This window comes from Furipterus horrens, unplaced genomic scaffold, assembly GCF_987537825.1.
Source record: "Furipterus horrens unplaced genomic scaffold, mFurHor1.1.pri manual_scaffold_7, whole genome shotgun sequence".
Classification (NCBI taxonomy): domain Eukaryota; kingdom Metazoa; phylum Chordata; class Mammalia; order Chiroptera; family Furipteridae; genus Furipterus; species Furipterus horrens.
Window position 1 is genome coordinate 6,666,052 of NW_028327177.1, and position 13,726 is coordinate 6,679,777.

Here is a 13,726-nt window from a genome sequence, read left to right on the forward strand (position 1 = left end):
ACTGCTTGCTGCCCCTTATTACATGGGATTCCATGGAATTCCACTCTCCCAAGTCATTAGAAAACATGCCCTGCCCCTCCACCTGAGTGGGTGTACCTGCCCATCCTCACCTACAAAAGCCCGACTCTCCTGGGGGTGCATTTTAGTTCCTTCTAGTCTAACTCAGTGTCCCCCCACCCCCTGGTCATCGATCACCTCTCAGCATGTTCTTGTGGGTGCTTGTGTGTTACCAGTGGGTGCAGGGTGCAATGTCATAGTCATCTTCCTGTCTCCCACAGCATTTAGAATAATCTCTCGTACACAGAGGGCAGCCCATCAGCGTTTTATTCCATTGGTTAATATTTAAAATGCAGGGCGAGGCAAAGTAGGTTTACAGTTGTGAGTTGTGTGTATGTGAAACACAGGGTTTATTCTTACATTATTACTTATTAATTATTGTATCATTCTCCATATGAACAATTGTAAATCTACTTTTGCCCCACCCTCTATTTTTAAAGAGGTTATCTTTTTTAAAAAATGGCTTGATACCATTTTTAATCTTTATATTTTTAAAGAATACTTGAGGGTCTAAAACATAACTTACGAGTATTTATTAGGTTAATTTAGCCAGCATCCATGAGGCAGGCACTCTGCCTAGGTACTTCTATAAATGAGATAGTGTTTAATGACTTATGAACTGATGTTAGGTGCTCTTGTTTCCCACACAGGCAGAAGGGGAAAATGAAGTAAATAATGAGTTGGCAAACCGAATGTCTTTGTTTTATGCCGAGGCAACCCCGATGCTGAAGACCTTAAGCGACGCCACAACGAAGTTTGTATCAGAGGTAAGCATGCCTGGGGCGTCATGTTTGCGTTGTTGCTCCCTGCCCGTCTGCGGACACGACGGTCACAGCAAGGCCTCCTGTAAGCCGATGGCTGCCGGGCGTGTGCCCCGAGCGGGGCCCTTCCCCGAGGCCCTGCCTGTGTGCAGCCCCCCGCGGGACATGTGGTATAGGCCGCACCCAGCGCGCTGTGGCTTCTTGCCCGCCCTGCGCTCTCTCCAGCCTCCCCCGCCTCAGTTAGCAGAACCGCGGGCAGGCGCACCTCGGTTTATTGTGCTTCACTTGCCCGCATTCCACAAAGTTGCATCTCCTGCAAGGTGAAGACCAGGCTTCCCACCAGCGGGGAAAGGTGTGACCCGCTTCATTGCGGGGTCCGGCACCACGGCCGCAGCGTCTCTGAGGTTCGCCTGTACAGGCAAATGCCCTGTTCTCCTAAACCCCTCCCGCGCCTTACCCGCCGCGTGCGCTCCGTCGGACCGTCTAGTCGGCGCTCTCTCCAAAACCCGTGCTGAGTCTGAGAACCCACCCCCTCTCCGCGCCTCCGCACGCGCGGGCGCCGCCCTCTCGCCTGGGTGGGGTCCGTGCCGTGACTGCTTCCTCGCTTCCTCTCTCGCCCATGGGGTCCTCTCTCCAGAGACCAGCCTCGGAATCCTAAAACGTCAGCCACATTCCCTTCCCCTCTGCCTTCAGTGTTTCCAGTGACTTCCCCGTGCGGGACGCAGCTCCTGCCTCCGGGCCCTGGCTGCCTGCTGCGGGGGTTTCCTCTGGTCCCGTGGCAGCGCCGCTCGGAGGGGGGGCGGGTCCTGGCCGGGTGGCTGTGTCCCCACAGCTGAGAGCGGCACCCGGAATCTAGTGCACTTTTTACAGAAGGAAGAGTAGGAACCAGGCTTTACAGTTGCCAGTTGTTGATGTTACACTAGGTTTTATGTTACACTTCGTACTAATGGTCATGTTTACTTTTTTGTCCTCCGTGTGCACCTTTACAGAATAAAAACTTACCGATAGAAAACACCACAGACTGTCTAAGCACCATGGCTAGCGTGTGCAGAGTCATGCTGGAGACACCGTGAGTACCCGCTGGTCTTTTCAGCCTTCCTAGTGCTGTTGGGGTGGCCGTGCAGGTACGACTAGGCTGTATGTGGGAGGTGGGGGGAGTGCGTCCCAGCTAACCAGTGTTAATATAGGAACAGAAGTAAAAATTACTTGGTTAAGTGTAAATGCCAGTTGGTTTTCGGGGGCTTCAGACCAGGCAGTCTAACTTAGAGGCCTCGTAATGTGGATTTTGTGTTGCTTTTTTGGGCAGGGCCAGTGGGGGGCAAGGAGGGGCAGAGTTTTAAAGCTCTGTCGGTTTGCTTTCTGTAAACACGCCCCCTTTTCAGTAAAGAGCCTTGCCTTACTCTTCTGTGTCTCCCTTTCTCCAGTCCTGGCTCCCAGCCTTTTTACCAGGGCCCTGCCTGCATTGCTGTTCTGGGCTCCTCCTCTCTCGGGCCCTTTGGTGTCTGCGGTGTTGTCTGGCTGGGTTTCCTGTCACAGGCAGGAGGACTTCCCCCGGGGTTCCTGAGTTATGTATGGTTCTACTAGAGGGCTTTTGTCTTTGTGGAGCTTTGGATTTTCCAAAGCTCTGTTATATATGCTGTCTTACTGGAAAACTTTACAAAGCAAGAGGGCAGCTATTAGTCCTCATCATCTTCTTCCTCATCCTCTTCCTCATCTAGACAAGTGAGGCCCTGGGAAATGAAGGGACAGTGAGCGACCCACACATGTGCCTGGATGTCTTCATCCGGGTTCTGCACTCTTTCTGCTGTGCCAGGCTGCCTTCTATAGAGACAGAAGTTCTAGCTCCTGTTTCCCAATTGAGAGAATAATATGATTGAATCTTAGAAAATTAAAATCCAGTAACAGAATGTGTTTAGATCAAGTTAGGAGACACACTTGCTCTACTGAGCTAGTGACTTTTTTCATCCTGTTGGTGGTAGCAGCCTTCACGAAGCACCTATTCCCAAACTTTTACTTCGGGGCTGCTTTGGATTTCTCTAACGTTGTCTGATTTCTGCTAGCAGAATGGGTAACATGCTAAGGCGCATATGGAGACATAACATGTTGAGTGGTAACCGCCCCGTACCACCTCACATCTGGGAACCCTGTGGAGCGGAAGGGGGTGGCCTAACGTTAGTGCGCTGTTAGAGGTTAACGGGCACGCCTTCCGGCATCGGCCTGAGCGTGGCATCAGCTCATTAACGCGTGGTGTGCGTTATCCGTGCATGTCTTTTCTGCCCTCCAGGGAGTACAGAAGCAGATTTACAAACGAAGAGACGGTGTCGTTCTGCTTGAGGGTAATGGTGGGCGTCATAATACTTTATGACCATGTACACCCAGTGGGAGCATTTGCCAAAACTTCAAAAATTGATGTAAGTTACTTGTTTTATATGATTCCCAACCATTTCCATAATAAGGGCATAGGCTGTCATTAAAGAACTTGTTAGGCTGCTCTCTGTCCCAGAGGTCAGGGCCACAGCCTGTAACGATGGTGGATTTGGGGCTCCTTTCCCTTGCAGTGTTTCTTGTCGTCTGACTGCAGGCGGGGAAGGGGGTTGAAGGGTAGCTGCATTGTCTTAGAGCAAGTCCCTGCATGGAAACCTCATAACTCATATGGGGTCCTTTCACATATCGGGCAATAGAAATAGACGTAAGAAGAACATTTTTATTGTATCCTTTCATTCCTTTGACCAAAGGCCATTTCAAACAACAGATTAATTTCCAAATATTCAGGGTAGGGGGCCAAAGTAGGTTTACGGTTGTCAGTACATGCAACATAAGAGTTTATTCTTATATTATTATTTATTAATTGCTGTATTATTTTCCATACAAACAGCCGAACCCTTCGCCCCACCCTGTGTGCCAAGCATTAGTAGTAGTGCTCCAGTGACAGAGCTGAAGACGCGATTTTCCTGTCCCCTCCCGGCATCACAGTCTGGCTCTAGCCTCAGTTTCCCTGTTCTGTCATTGCTCTCCTCGCCCTCTCATACCTGACTCCTCAGAATTATCGGGTGGGCCATAAAGTGTGTTTGCTTTTTTCCATCAGACGGCCCTCGCAGCACTCAGTCGTCTTCAACGTCACCCGGAGTAATAGTTGTAGATTTTATCGTGACATCTGTCACCGCATGCGTTTTTTAAAAAATTGTCAAAATTGGTGAATTTTTGTGTAGCCATTTTAATATTGAAGATGGAAGTAAATACACAACATTTTTGCCATATTATGCTTTATTATTTCAGTAAAGGTAAAAATGCAGCTGAAATGCTGACCCAGAGTTCTCAGGCGTGTGGGCGGTGCTTTAGTCTGACTGACTTGGTTCTGAAAAAGTTTTCTTTGACTCACAAACTGAAAATAACAAGATTTGGGTAGATTTTTCTTTTCCTGTTTGAAGAATAATTAGGTTTCTAGAGTGTGCCTCCCTTGTGGTGCTAGTTTAAAGTGTTACTGTTTGAAAGTGAATGTTGGTCAAAAAACTGGATGTTTCACCTTTTTCTGTTTCCTTTTCTCCTTAGATGAAAGGTTGTATCAAAGTTCTTAAGGACCAGCCTCCTAATAGTGTAGAAGGTCTTCTCAATGCTCTCAGGTGTGTATACGTATGAGTACCTGTGGATCAGAAAGAACACGCAAGGAAGCGCTTCAGAGCGGGGATAGCACAGAGGAGCGGGTGGAAATGTTCAAGCTCACACTGTAAAGATCTCGTTTTGCTTATTGGTGGTTTTGCTTCAAATATTGGTCCCAGTACTTTATGAAATGCCTCTGTGTGTGTGTGCGTGCGTGCGTGCACGCAGTGAGAATCACAGCTTGCTTTCTTTGCTAAAGAGTTTGGTTTTTGCCTTCTGCCCGTCTTAAAGCAAAGGTTGCTTACTTACAATGCTAATGTAAATAAAACCTAGAAACATGGAAGTATAAAGACAAAGAAGTCATAAAATTTCACTATTTTGAAATAAACCCTTCTTAACATTTTGGTAAATATCCTTCTCGATTGTTTTCTTTTCACTTATATATAGTCACAGCTCTATATGGTAGTTATCTTTTCTCAGCTTAGACTTAATTTGTTACTGAAGCTCCTAGGAATGCTGGGATATTTTTAAGTGAAAATCTTGGCACATTATAATGGCTTGACTGATCTAAACTTTATCTAATCTCTGTCTTACAGAGATTTTAATTAGTATAATTTTCCTGGCATTAAAGATGATTGTCTTGTTCTTGTGTGTGTGTGTGTGTGTTTAAACACAAGAATTAGATGAACATAATAATATTTATATACTGACTTTTTGAGGTCACATGCCATCTGTGCTTTTCACTACAATGCTTTGTAGTTCACATAATATAGAATACAATGATTCCCAAAACAGTATTGCATTCCCCGCATGTTTTGTGGCGAAGACTCAGTCACACCTGGCGCGTCCTGAAACCAAGTCTAGCTGCATCATTTCAGCTGAGTGTGACCATCAAATCATCTGTTACGACCAGGGGAAGTGTTCCCTACTCAGCGACTGCCTGAGTAAAGGAGGTCTGTCCCAAATGACCATCAGGATGATCAGGGAACACAGTAAAAAGAGAAAAAAAACCTTCAAATGTCAAACTGTTTCAACCACAGCCTATCAAAAGGCTTAAGTTTTGGGAATGTTTTACTCTGGTAGTTTCCTTTGCTTTTGCCAATATTTGAGCTGTTGTGAGTCTTTCCTACTTGATCCCTTTCCGGAGACTCCCTGTGTCCCAGGCGGCCTGGTTTCTCTCCCTTTCCCTTCCCCTTTCGGTCGGTGAGTCTCTCCAGAGCCAGCAAGTGACGGGAACCCTTTTCCCGCAGTGAGATGATGGAGGTCGAGGAGGTTTGGGGAGTATTTCTTGACTTCGAAGGGACTGTGTGCTTCAAACATTAATTTAGAAACCCAGAGTTTAGGTTTACTTTTCAGAGTTTGAAGCTAGTTTGGTCTCTTTTCCTTGAGCGTCAAGCCAAGAAGGGCAGGGGCTGACGGCCGGCGCTGGTCCCCGGGAGCCCCGGCAGTCCGTGCAGGAGGGGAAGGCAAGGGGCGCGCGGGGAGCCGGGGCCGCGGCCAGCTCTCTTTCCGAGTAGGTAACGGACGGGGAGAGCGGAAGTTGTTGCAGAGACGTCTCTGCCCCTCTTTATTTAGTGAATATATATATATTTTTAAATTTTTGCTTCGTATTTTTTCATGTGCTGAGTTTTGTACGATTCATCAGTACACTTGATGCCATGTGGTGGTGGTTACAATGAGTAACATTTTTATAGCTCTGACCTTACAATGCCGTTTTATGTATTTGACCTTATGTGACCTTGGCCACAGCTCTGTGCGGTAGGTGGTGTGTCTGGGCGTTGGGCGTCCCCGCTGTACAAAGAGGTACCTTACGCTCTTGAAGGACTAGAGGATCATACAGCTAATAAATGGCAGAATCTGTTTGCAAATTCGGGACGGCAGTCTCTGAGATATGTGTGATGCTGCATCGTTTGCTGTGTGATTGAACTTCGATGTGCTTTGGTGTCACCTGGATGAACATGGAAATGCAGATCCCCAGGCTACCACCTCCAGGGAGGCTCTTCCTTAATTAGGTCTGATTGGGGCTCAGGCACCCCGTTTTATAAACACCTGTTAGCTGGTGTAGATAAAGCTGGTTCTTGGAGAAACACCACGCAAACGAAATCAGCCTCGCCCTTCTGCTTCCCCCGAGCAGAGGCGAGCAGAGGCGATCGCTCAGAAAGCCCTGGGTGACCCCGAAGTGCCGTGCCAGGGCCCGTGGTCACTTACACCTCTGCGCAGGGGAGCACCTCTCCACTGAGTCACCTTTTCCAGGACATCACCGATTTACTAGACATGTTCAGTCCTTTTTCCTCAGATGGCGGCTCTCCTCATGACATAAGAATGGCTCTTAGTGATTCTCTTTTTAGGTTCTTAATTTGTGTTTACAGACTTAGAGCTAAACACGCTGCCTGGTTGGCAAACCTCTGTGAAGGGCCAGAACGTAAGCACGTGTTTCAGGCTCTGTGACCCGGTGCCTGTCACAGCCCCTCAGCTCTGCTGCTGGAGCGAGGCGGCAGCCACAGACCAGACTTAAATGAGTCCGTGTGGCTGTGTTCTGGTAAAAGTAAAATTTCAGTTTTATATAATTTCCACATTAACATGGAATATTTACTTTCTTTGAACCCCCCACCCCCTGCCAGCCATTTAAAAATGTAAGAAGATCCTGAGCTTTCAGGTCACACAAGAATGGGCTCAAAGGCCAGGTGCAGTTGCTAACCCCTGAGATAGGACAGTGATAGTTTTCCTCTGAGGGAGACGGCACAGCTGGTTGTTACTTTAGAATCTGACCAAGTGGGTTCAGCAAGGCGGTTCCCACGAAGTTCAGCAGCTGCTGGCTGCTCTGTGTGGAAGGGGGGGTTGGGGGGCAGCAGACCCTGAGCAGGGGAAGGATGAGGGGGAGGCCTGGTTTTGTGAGAGAGGGTTGCCCGCCAGTTGCTTAGCTGGTCATGATTATAGAACCTGATGCAGACCATGTTTTTTCTTAATTCCCCTCCATTTTTTTTTTTTTTTTAACTTTTAGGTACACAACAAAACATTTGAATGATGAGACTACCTCCAAGCAAATCAAATCCATGCTGCAATAACCCTTCTGGAGTGAGCACCTGCTACAGACGGAAGACAGTATTCTGCAGTGACTGGGAATGCACAGTTTTTAGTGATTGCAATTACTTTCTCATGTACTCTCGCTTTTTATTTCTCTCCTCTGTTCCTCTTCCCTCTTTTTAAATCATGTTCTTGTTCTTAAGACTTCTTTTCTGTGCCAAAATCAGTAAAGTTACACTCTGAAGGGACATTCTCCTTTCAAACTGGCCATCTAAGGCAGCTAATTATGCATTGCATTGGGGTCTCTACTGAGAAAAATTCTGTGACTTGAACTAAATATTTTTAAATGTGGATTTTTTTTGAAAACTAATATTTAATATTGCTTCTCCTGCATGGCAAAACTGCCTATTCTGCTATTTAAAAACCCTCAACAACTTTATTTTCTACTGCCGCTTTTTTCATGTTCAGCCAAAATGAAAATGATTAAATTAACTGTGTTGTAAATGGTACCCAACACAAACATTTTTTAAATTAGTAAGACTTTGTTTAAAGTTTTCAGTTTGCATTTTGACTTTTTTGTAAGGATGTATGTTGTGTGTTTAACCTTTATTAACTAACGTTAAAAACTGTGATGTGTGCGTAGAGTATTACGTATGCATGTCCATGTTTAAAGAATGGCTGTTGATGATAAAATAAAAATCAGCTTTCATTTTTCTAAGTGTGGCTTGGTTTACTGAGGTTTGGTTTTAGGCTTCCAAAGCTTTCCCCATGTATATTTTTATGAAATGCATATACATATGACATAATCTCCCTTCGTTTACGAGAGAGCTGGGCCTTTTTAATAGTATTTTTCTTCATTATTGTCTGTGTGTACCCAGTTTTAATGGCTTGTAAAACCTTGCGTGCAGTAAGAGCAGTGATCTAGTTGTTACTGTGATTTTTATTTTTGCTAACTTCTGTGGGGGTGCAGTAACACCAGGACAGCTGCCCTCTTGCTTGCTGTGCGTTCCCCCCGGGAGCGAGAGGGTAGCAACAGGAAGCAGAGTGGAAGGAGGACGAGCCTTCGCACTGGGAGGAGGAGCGGGAGGGCGAGGGCCCTTCCCGGGAGAAGCTGAAGGCCGTGGTCTCATGTGTGGGAGAACACCAGCATGTTTATGATTTCGAGGCCCTAAAACCTTAATTGTGAAACCTGGATGTGCTGACGGGGAGAAGCGGCTTACAGGTTGTCTGGCCCAAGCATGCTGATGATTTAAGGAGAAGAGGATCTGAGCTCTGATACCGTTACAAGGCTTGGGTCGGGAGGACAGTGCTGGAGGCTTCCACTGCTCAGCAGTGCTGGCTCCGGAGCCCGCGGCCCTGCCTTCAGCTCACGCACCCCCTCGGGCCCCGCCCTCCAGCCAGGCCTGGCGCTTGCTGTTGAGATGGTTGCGTGTGGGGTCACACGTCCGTGCCTTGGGCCCGGATGCCCCCAGTCCGTCATCTTCCTCCCTCACATCCGTCTGACGAACAACAGCTCTTACCTTTCGAGGAGCAGTTTGTGCCACCTCCTTCAGGAAGCCCGCAGGACGACATGAGCCTCGTCCTTCTGGGCAGCTTCTCAGGGGTTCATTGTGAAGCCCACAAAGGCATGCCCACCAGCAACCTGAAAATGACCTTCTCAGGAAAAGGGGGTTTTGAGGCTGAAATTAAGGATCTCTAGTTAAGAGCCCCCTGGGTGAGAGTGGGCCCTAAATCCAGCATCCGCTCTTTATGAGACGAGAGAAGGGGAAACTGACACAGAGCAGAAGGCCACGTGGGGGCGGAAGCAGAGAGGGGGGAGCAACACAAGCCACGGAACAGAGAGTTGCTGGCAGCCACCAGTCACGGGCCGACTCTTCCCCAGCCTCCAGGAGGGACCGTCCCTGCCGACCCCTGGATCTCAGGTTTCTGCCTTCTGGGCTGAGAGAACACATTTCCGTTGTTTGACGCCACTCGTGGCCATTTGTTACGGCAGCCCCAGGGATCTAATACAAGTAGCTCGTCAGATACCTCCGATGTTTAACTGCACCTGCTAGGATCTGTTCTGATCCTCCCAGACGGTGGGAGAAGAGCCAGGGTTGGTTTTCCTTCAGTGTCCCGAGGATCTTGCCCCGGGCCTGCATTTCGGCCGCTGCGAGTGAATGAATGTGATGGATGAATGTAATAATGACGCAGCCCGAATCAAGTCACGCAACTGTGGCCTTGGCCGTTGACGTAGTTCACGCTCCGCATGTTGGAGGAGATGGGAGACTCGAACTCTGCGCTGGAGGTTTAGCCAGCCGGTCTGTGGGGCGGTCTCCCCAAACCATTTTAAAAATGTTGAAAAAAAAAATCAAAAGGAGAATATTCCGTAGTATGTGTAAAGTACATGAAATTCGAGTTCTAGTGTCCATTAAAGAGAAGGAAAACTCTGACTCCAAAAAACCTCCGCTGCCTTGCGGCATACCTCTTCAGGGGAAAGGCTAAGGGAGTAAACCCCGACAGAAAATCCGGAGCCGGAGTCCCTAAGGCGGTTTGACGTTGTAGTCAACACCGGCAACTCCTGCGGCGCACCTGAAGCCAAGCTGTATCGACTCCGTCTTTCCTTTGGATCCTTCAGCTGCGAAGAGAGGGGGGGTCTGCTGCATGGGCAACAGCAGACCCTCCATATCACCCTGCCCAGGCTCTGTAGCTTCAGCTTCACTGGAGAGGACACCCCAGCGTCATCGCAAGATGTCGATTCAACATGGGAGGAGACAGATACCGTGTCACTCCCGAGTCGGACTGCACAGCCATTCTCGGCGGTGCAGATAGACTCTTAAGAAGCTACACCATCGTCTCTCGAGACGGACGGCTGCCGAGAGAGAGGCGAGAGTGTCTATTAAAAACTTTTTTGGAACAAGGCCTCACTTGTCCATGTGTTATTTTTAGCTACTTACCGTGCCACAATAGTAGAATGTAATTCTTGTGACTGAGGCCACATGGCACTCAGAGGTGAAAATATTTACTATCTATCCCTTTGCAGAGGGATTCTGCTGACCCCTCCTCTTAATTATAAGAGCAGGTTAACTTGAGAACCTCGTGTGATAGACAGGTGCTCAGTGTGATAAAAGGAGCCATCTCTGCTGCCAGGAAGTGGCTGTCATTTCAGGACAGATTTTTGCCATTCACATAACCAAAGAAGACGAAAAGGCACCTTCTCACTGGCCAGCCTGGTCTCAGTCCTTCCTGTCTGTCCTTAAAGGGTGGTGGGGCTGGCCACGGCTCCTCAGGGAGGGGCGCCGGGGCTGGTCAGCAGGGTCTGCCCGCTAATAACCGGGGGGAGGGACTCCCTCTGGGCCCGCACACTCAGCCGACCTCCCTTCAGCCCCTTCACCCCTGAAACGGTCAGGGTCCCAGGCCCCGGTCCTTGTGCGCCTCCCTTCACAGCGTCAGGGTCCACTGCGGCCTGTCTCCTGCCAACTAGAGCGGGTTCGTCTCGCCACCACCCCCTTTCTACCTGGGCGAGCTGGACTCTCCAGTCGGCTCCTCACTTCAGAGATTTGGATTAAGAAGCGCATCGGGCTTCTTTAAGATTGCTGCAAGAATTTTGGACTTGTCCTAAGAATAAGGAGCATTTGTGCTTGAACCCAGGTCTTCTGAGCCCAAATGCCGTCTGGTTGCCTTTCCATAAATGCTTGTAAAATAACCCCTTGCAGAGCGGACTTGAGAACCTCCACTTGGTGGTCCCCGAGGGTGTGAAGGTCCGCGGTGAAGACGCGGTAACTCAAGCCGTGTCACTTCTCCGGGACGGGTTTCCTCGTCGGTAAGTGGAGAGACGAGATGGAAGATGTCGCGTGTCCTAAATACGCGTCTTATGTACAGGGTGGGGCAAAAGCAGGCTTACAGGTGTTCATATGGAAAATGATACGATTAATAATAATACAAGCTTAAACGTTTCGCGTGCTCACAACCGTAAACCTACTTTTGCCCTCCCTGCATACCGTCCGCGGAAGGCAGCCGTAGTGCAAACGGTTCAGACGGGCTTCAGAGCAGGTGAACTTGGGGTTAACTCAGCGGGGCTTTGGGTGAGTCTTGCGTGTCCTCCTTTATAAAGCAGAACATTCAAGTGACCGACCTCTCGGCAGAGGCTGTAATGTCCTGTGCCTGTCGCAGGCGTCCAGTGTCCGTCCTCTCCCGCCCATCATGACATCTGATTATACTGAAAACAGCCATGTAGCCTATTTCAGGTGGTGGCCGTAAACATGCATTACTTCCTGTTTACCGTAGAGTGGTCCCCAGCGACAGTTCCCGTGGGTGTTGGGCAAAGTCCCACAACGTGAACACGCCCTTTAGAGATCCTACGACTGATGAGTAAAACGGGCTGTGCCGTGGCCCCACTTTGCTACGTGGGTGATCACTGCACATTTGGAACTCAAACTAGCCACACAGTTACTTTAAAAGTCGCACTCCGGAATGGTGATACATGGCTGCAGTGAGCGTGTTCACGCGCGCATCTTTGTCATGAGTGTTCAGAAAGGACCTGCCCAGGACCCGCTTGGGCTGTGTCCCAGGACCAAAGATGGGTGCCCAGTGGGCCCTTTGCGGCGGGGAGCAGTGGTGTCTGGGTGTATGAAGAGGGTGTGTGAGCAGAGAAACCCACATAATAGGAGCGAGTGTTGGCATCTGTTTCCCAGGACGTGGCCGGAATGTTGCACTGACACGCAACACCGAGCTCCCAAGTACCTCCTTGGAGCCGCTTTGTCCCTGGATACTCTGACACCGATCTCTGGGGTCTCCTTCTATGGGCTCCTGTGCCCTGTCAAACACTCAAATCTGACTGTTAGGCAAATTCCAGGTTTGCACGTTTCTCTGCGGAAAATGTGACATTGGCCAGGGAGAGGGCAGGTCTGGGAGTGGACTTGTGAGGGGCCACCGCTGGGAGAGGAAGTCAAAGGATAGGGGGGAAGCTGGGCTCCTTTCCCAGTAAAGGCAGCTCTCCAATGGGAGTGGGTTGCCGTCACCCAGGTGCTTATTGAAAATGCAGGTTCAGGAGATCTGGAGTGAGCGCAGGGATCCCGAGCTCCCACCAGCATCCCAGGTGATGCTGATGATGCAAGGGGTCCCTGGGCCACCTGAGAAAAGCTGCCACACCTGGCCTGAAACAGGAAGTGTGGGGGCTGCAGGTGCTGGGGTGTGAGACTCGGGCAGGGATAACCTCGGCTCTGCTGACCTGGCGTCTTCCTACGCAGACACCTTCACGTCGCAGATGAGGAGGAGAGAACCTTTCCAGAAGGTGAGTTGTTGGGCAGGTTCCCTGCTTAGACCTCAGGCTGAACCCCTGCCCACTTTGGACACTCATAGAAACCTTGTTGGGGGCTCAGCTCCGACAGACCCACGCGTAAACCTTCCCCAGCCATGTCAGCGTCTCCCTCGCTGTGACCCAGTCACAGGCCCCTGGCCCCAGGGACAGCCACTGTCTTCTCTGAGGGCTGGGGTAGGAGGCGGTGCGTGCTGGGAAGGTGGGGCCTGAGCCATTGTGAGCGACCGCTTCTGTTTCTCTTCTGTAGCATGGGAAGAGTTGTAATTTTTTTCTTTTTCTTTTTTTTATTCTGGAGTGGGTGGGGGGAGAGAGAAGCATTGATGTGAGCGAAACATCATCAATGGACTGAACGCACAAACTAGTGATTAACTTAGCTGGGGAATTTTATTCCTCTTCTAGGCAGCGAAGGCTATTTCATTCACGCAAAAAGGCGAGTGTGTGTTTGCTGGGGTTGGGGAGGGCTCCTAAGTGTACTCAGCTGGTGAGCAGGGCAGTTTGTCCCTGCGTTTGCCGCCATGGCCCCAGGGCCTGGTGATGGTTTCTGTGGGATGGGACGCGTGGGGAAGGGCACAGGGATGCACCCGGGTGGAACAGGAAGAGGGTAAGCTCTAGTGGAAGGAGGCTGTAGAGGGAAAACCCTCAGAAGTGTCTCTAAAGCAAATTTTGGGGGTGCGGAAGGGAAATGACCACTCACCTTGCTCCTTCCGGAAAGAATACAGGAACCCTATTGGCTAGGTGGTGACTAAGGGAACCTGAGGCCCGCTGGGCTGGAAGCTGCAAAGCTCAGGACCCAAATTGGAGGTTTCCAGGCAACTCAGAAAACTGAGCTTTACGTCCAGATTTACACTTTGGTCCGCCCCACTTTTCATTCATTCGTTTGTTTGTTCGTTCGTTCGTTCATTCTTTGCTTTTTTTGGTTCATTCTTGGATGCATGCAGCAGCCAGCTCAGGATCCGCGGCCTCTCCCGGCCCAAATGTTGAATCCCAG

At 49.6% G+C, this 13,726-nt stretch overlaps 1 protein-coding gene across 9 annotated transcripts in view; it reads left to right on the forward strand.

Moving 5' to 3' along the window:
- The window catches only part of CYRIB (CYFIP related Rac1 interactor B), a 123,823-nt gene extending 115,666 nt beyond the window's left edge, over nt 1-8,157 (forward strand). For all 9 annotated transcript variants that reach the window (XM_090283358.1, XM_090283363.1, XM_090283356.1 and 6 more), the window contains 5 exons: nt 708-824; nt 1,808-1,887; nt 3,103-3,229; nt 4,368-4,438; nt 7,417-8,157. In XM_090283358.1, coding sequence (XP_090139484.1) covers nt 708-824; nt 1,808-1,887; nt 3,103-3,229; nt 4,368-4,438; nt 7,417-7,480 — 459 coding nt within the window. In that variant the 3' untranslated portion in view covers nt 7,481-8,157. The remainder of the gene's footprint in view (nt 1-707; nt 825-1,807; nt 1,888-3,102; nt 3,230-4,367; nt 4,439-7,416) is intronic.
- The last annotated feature ends 5,569 nt before the right edge of the window (nt 8,158-13,726 follow it).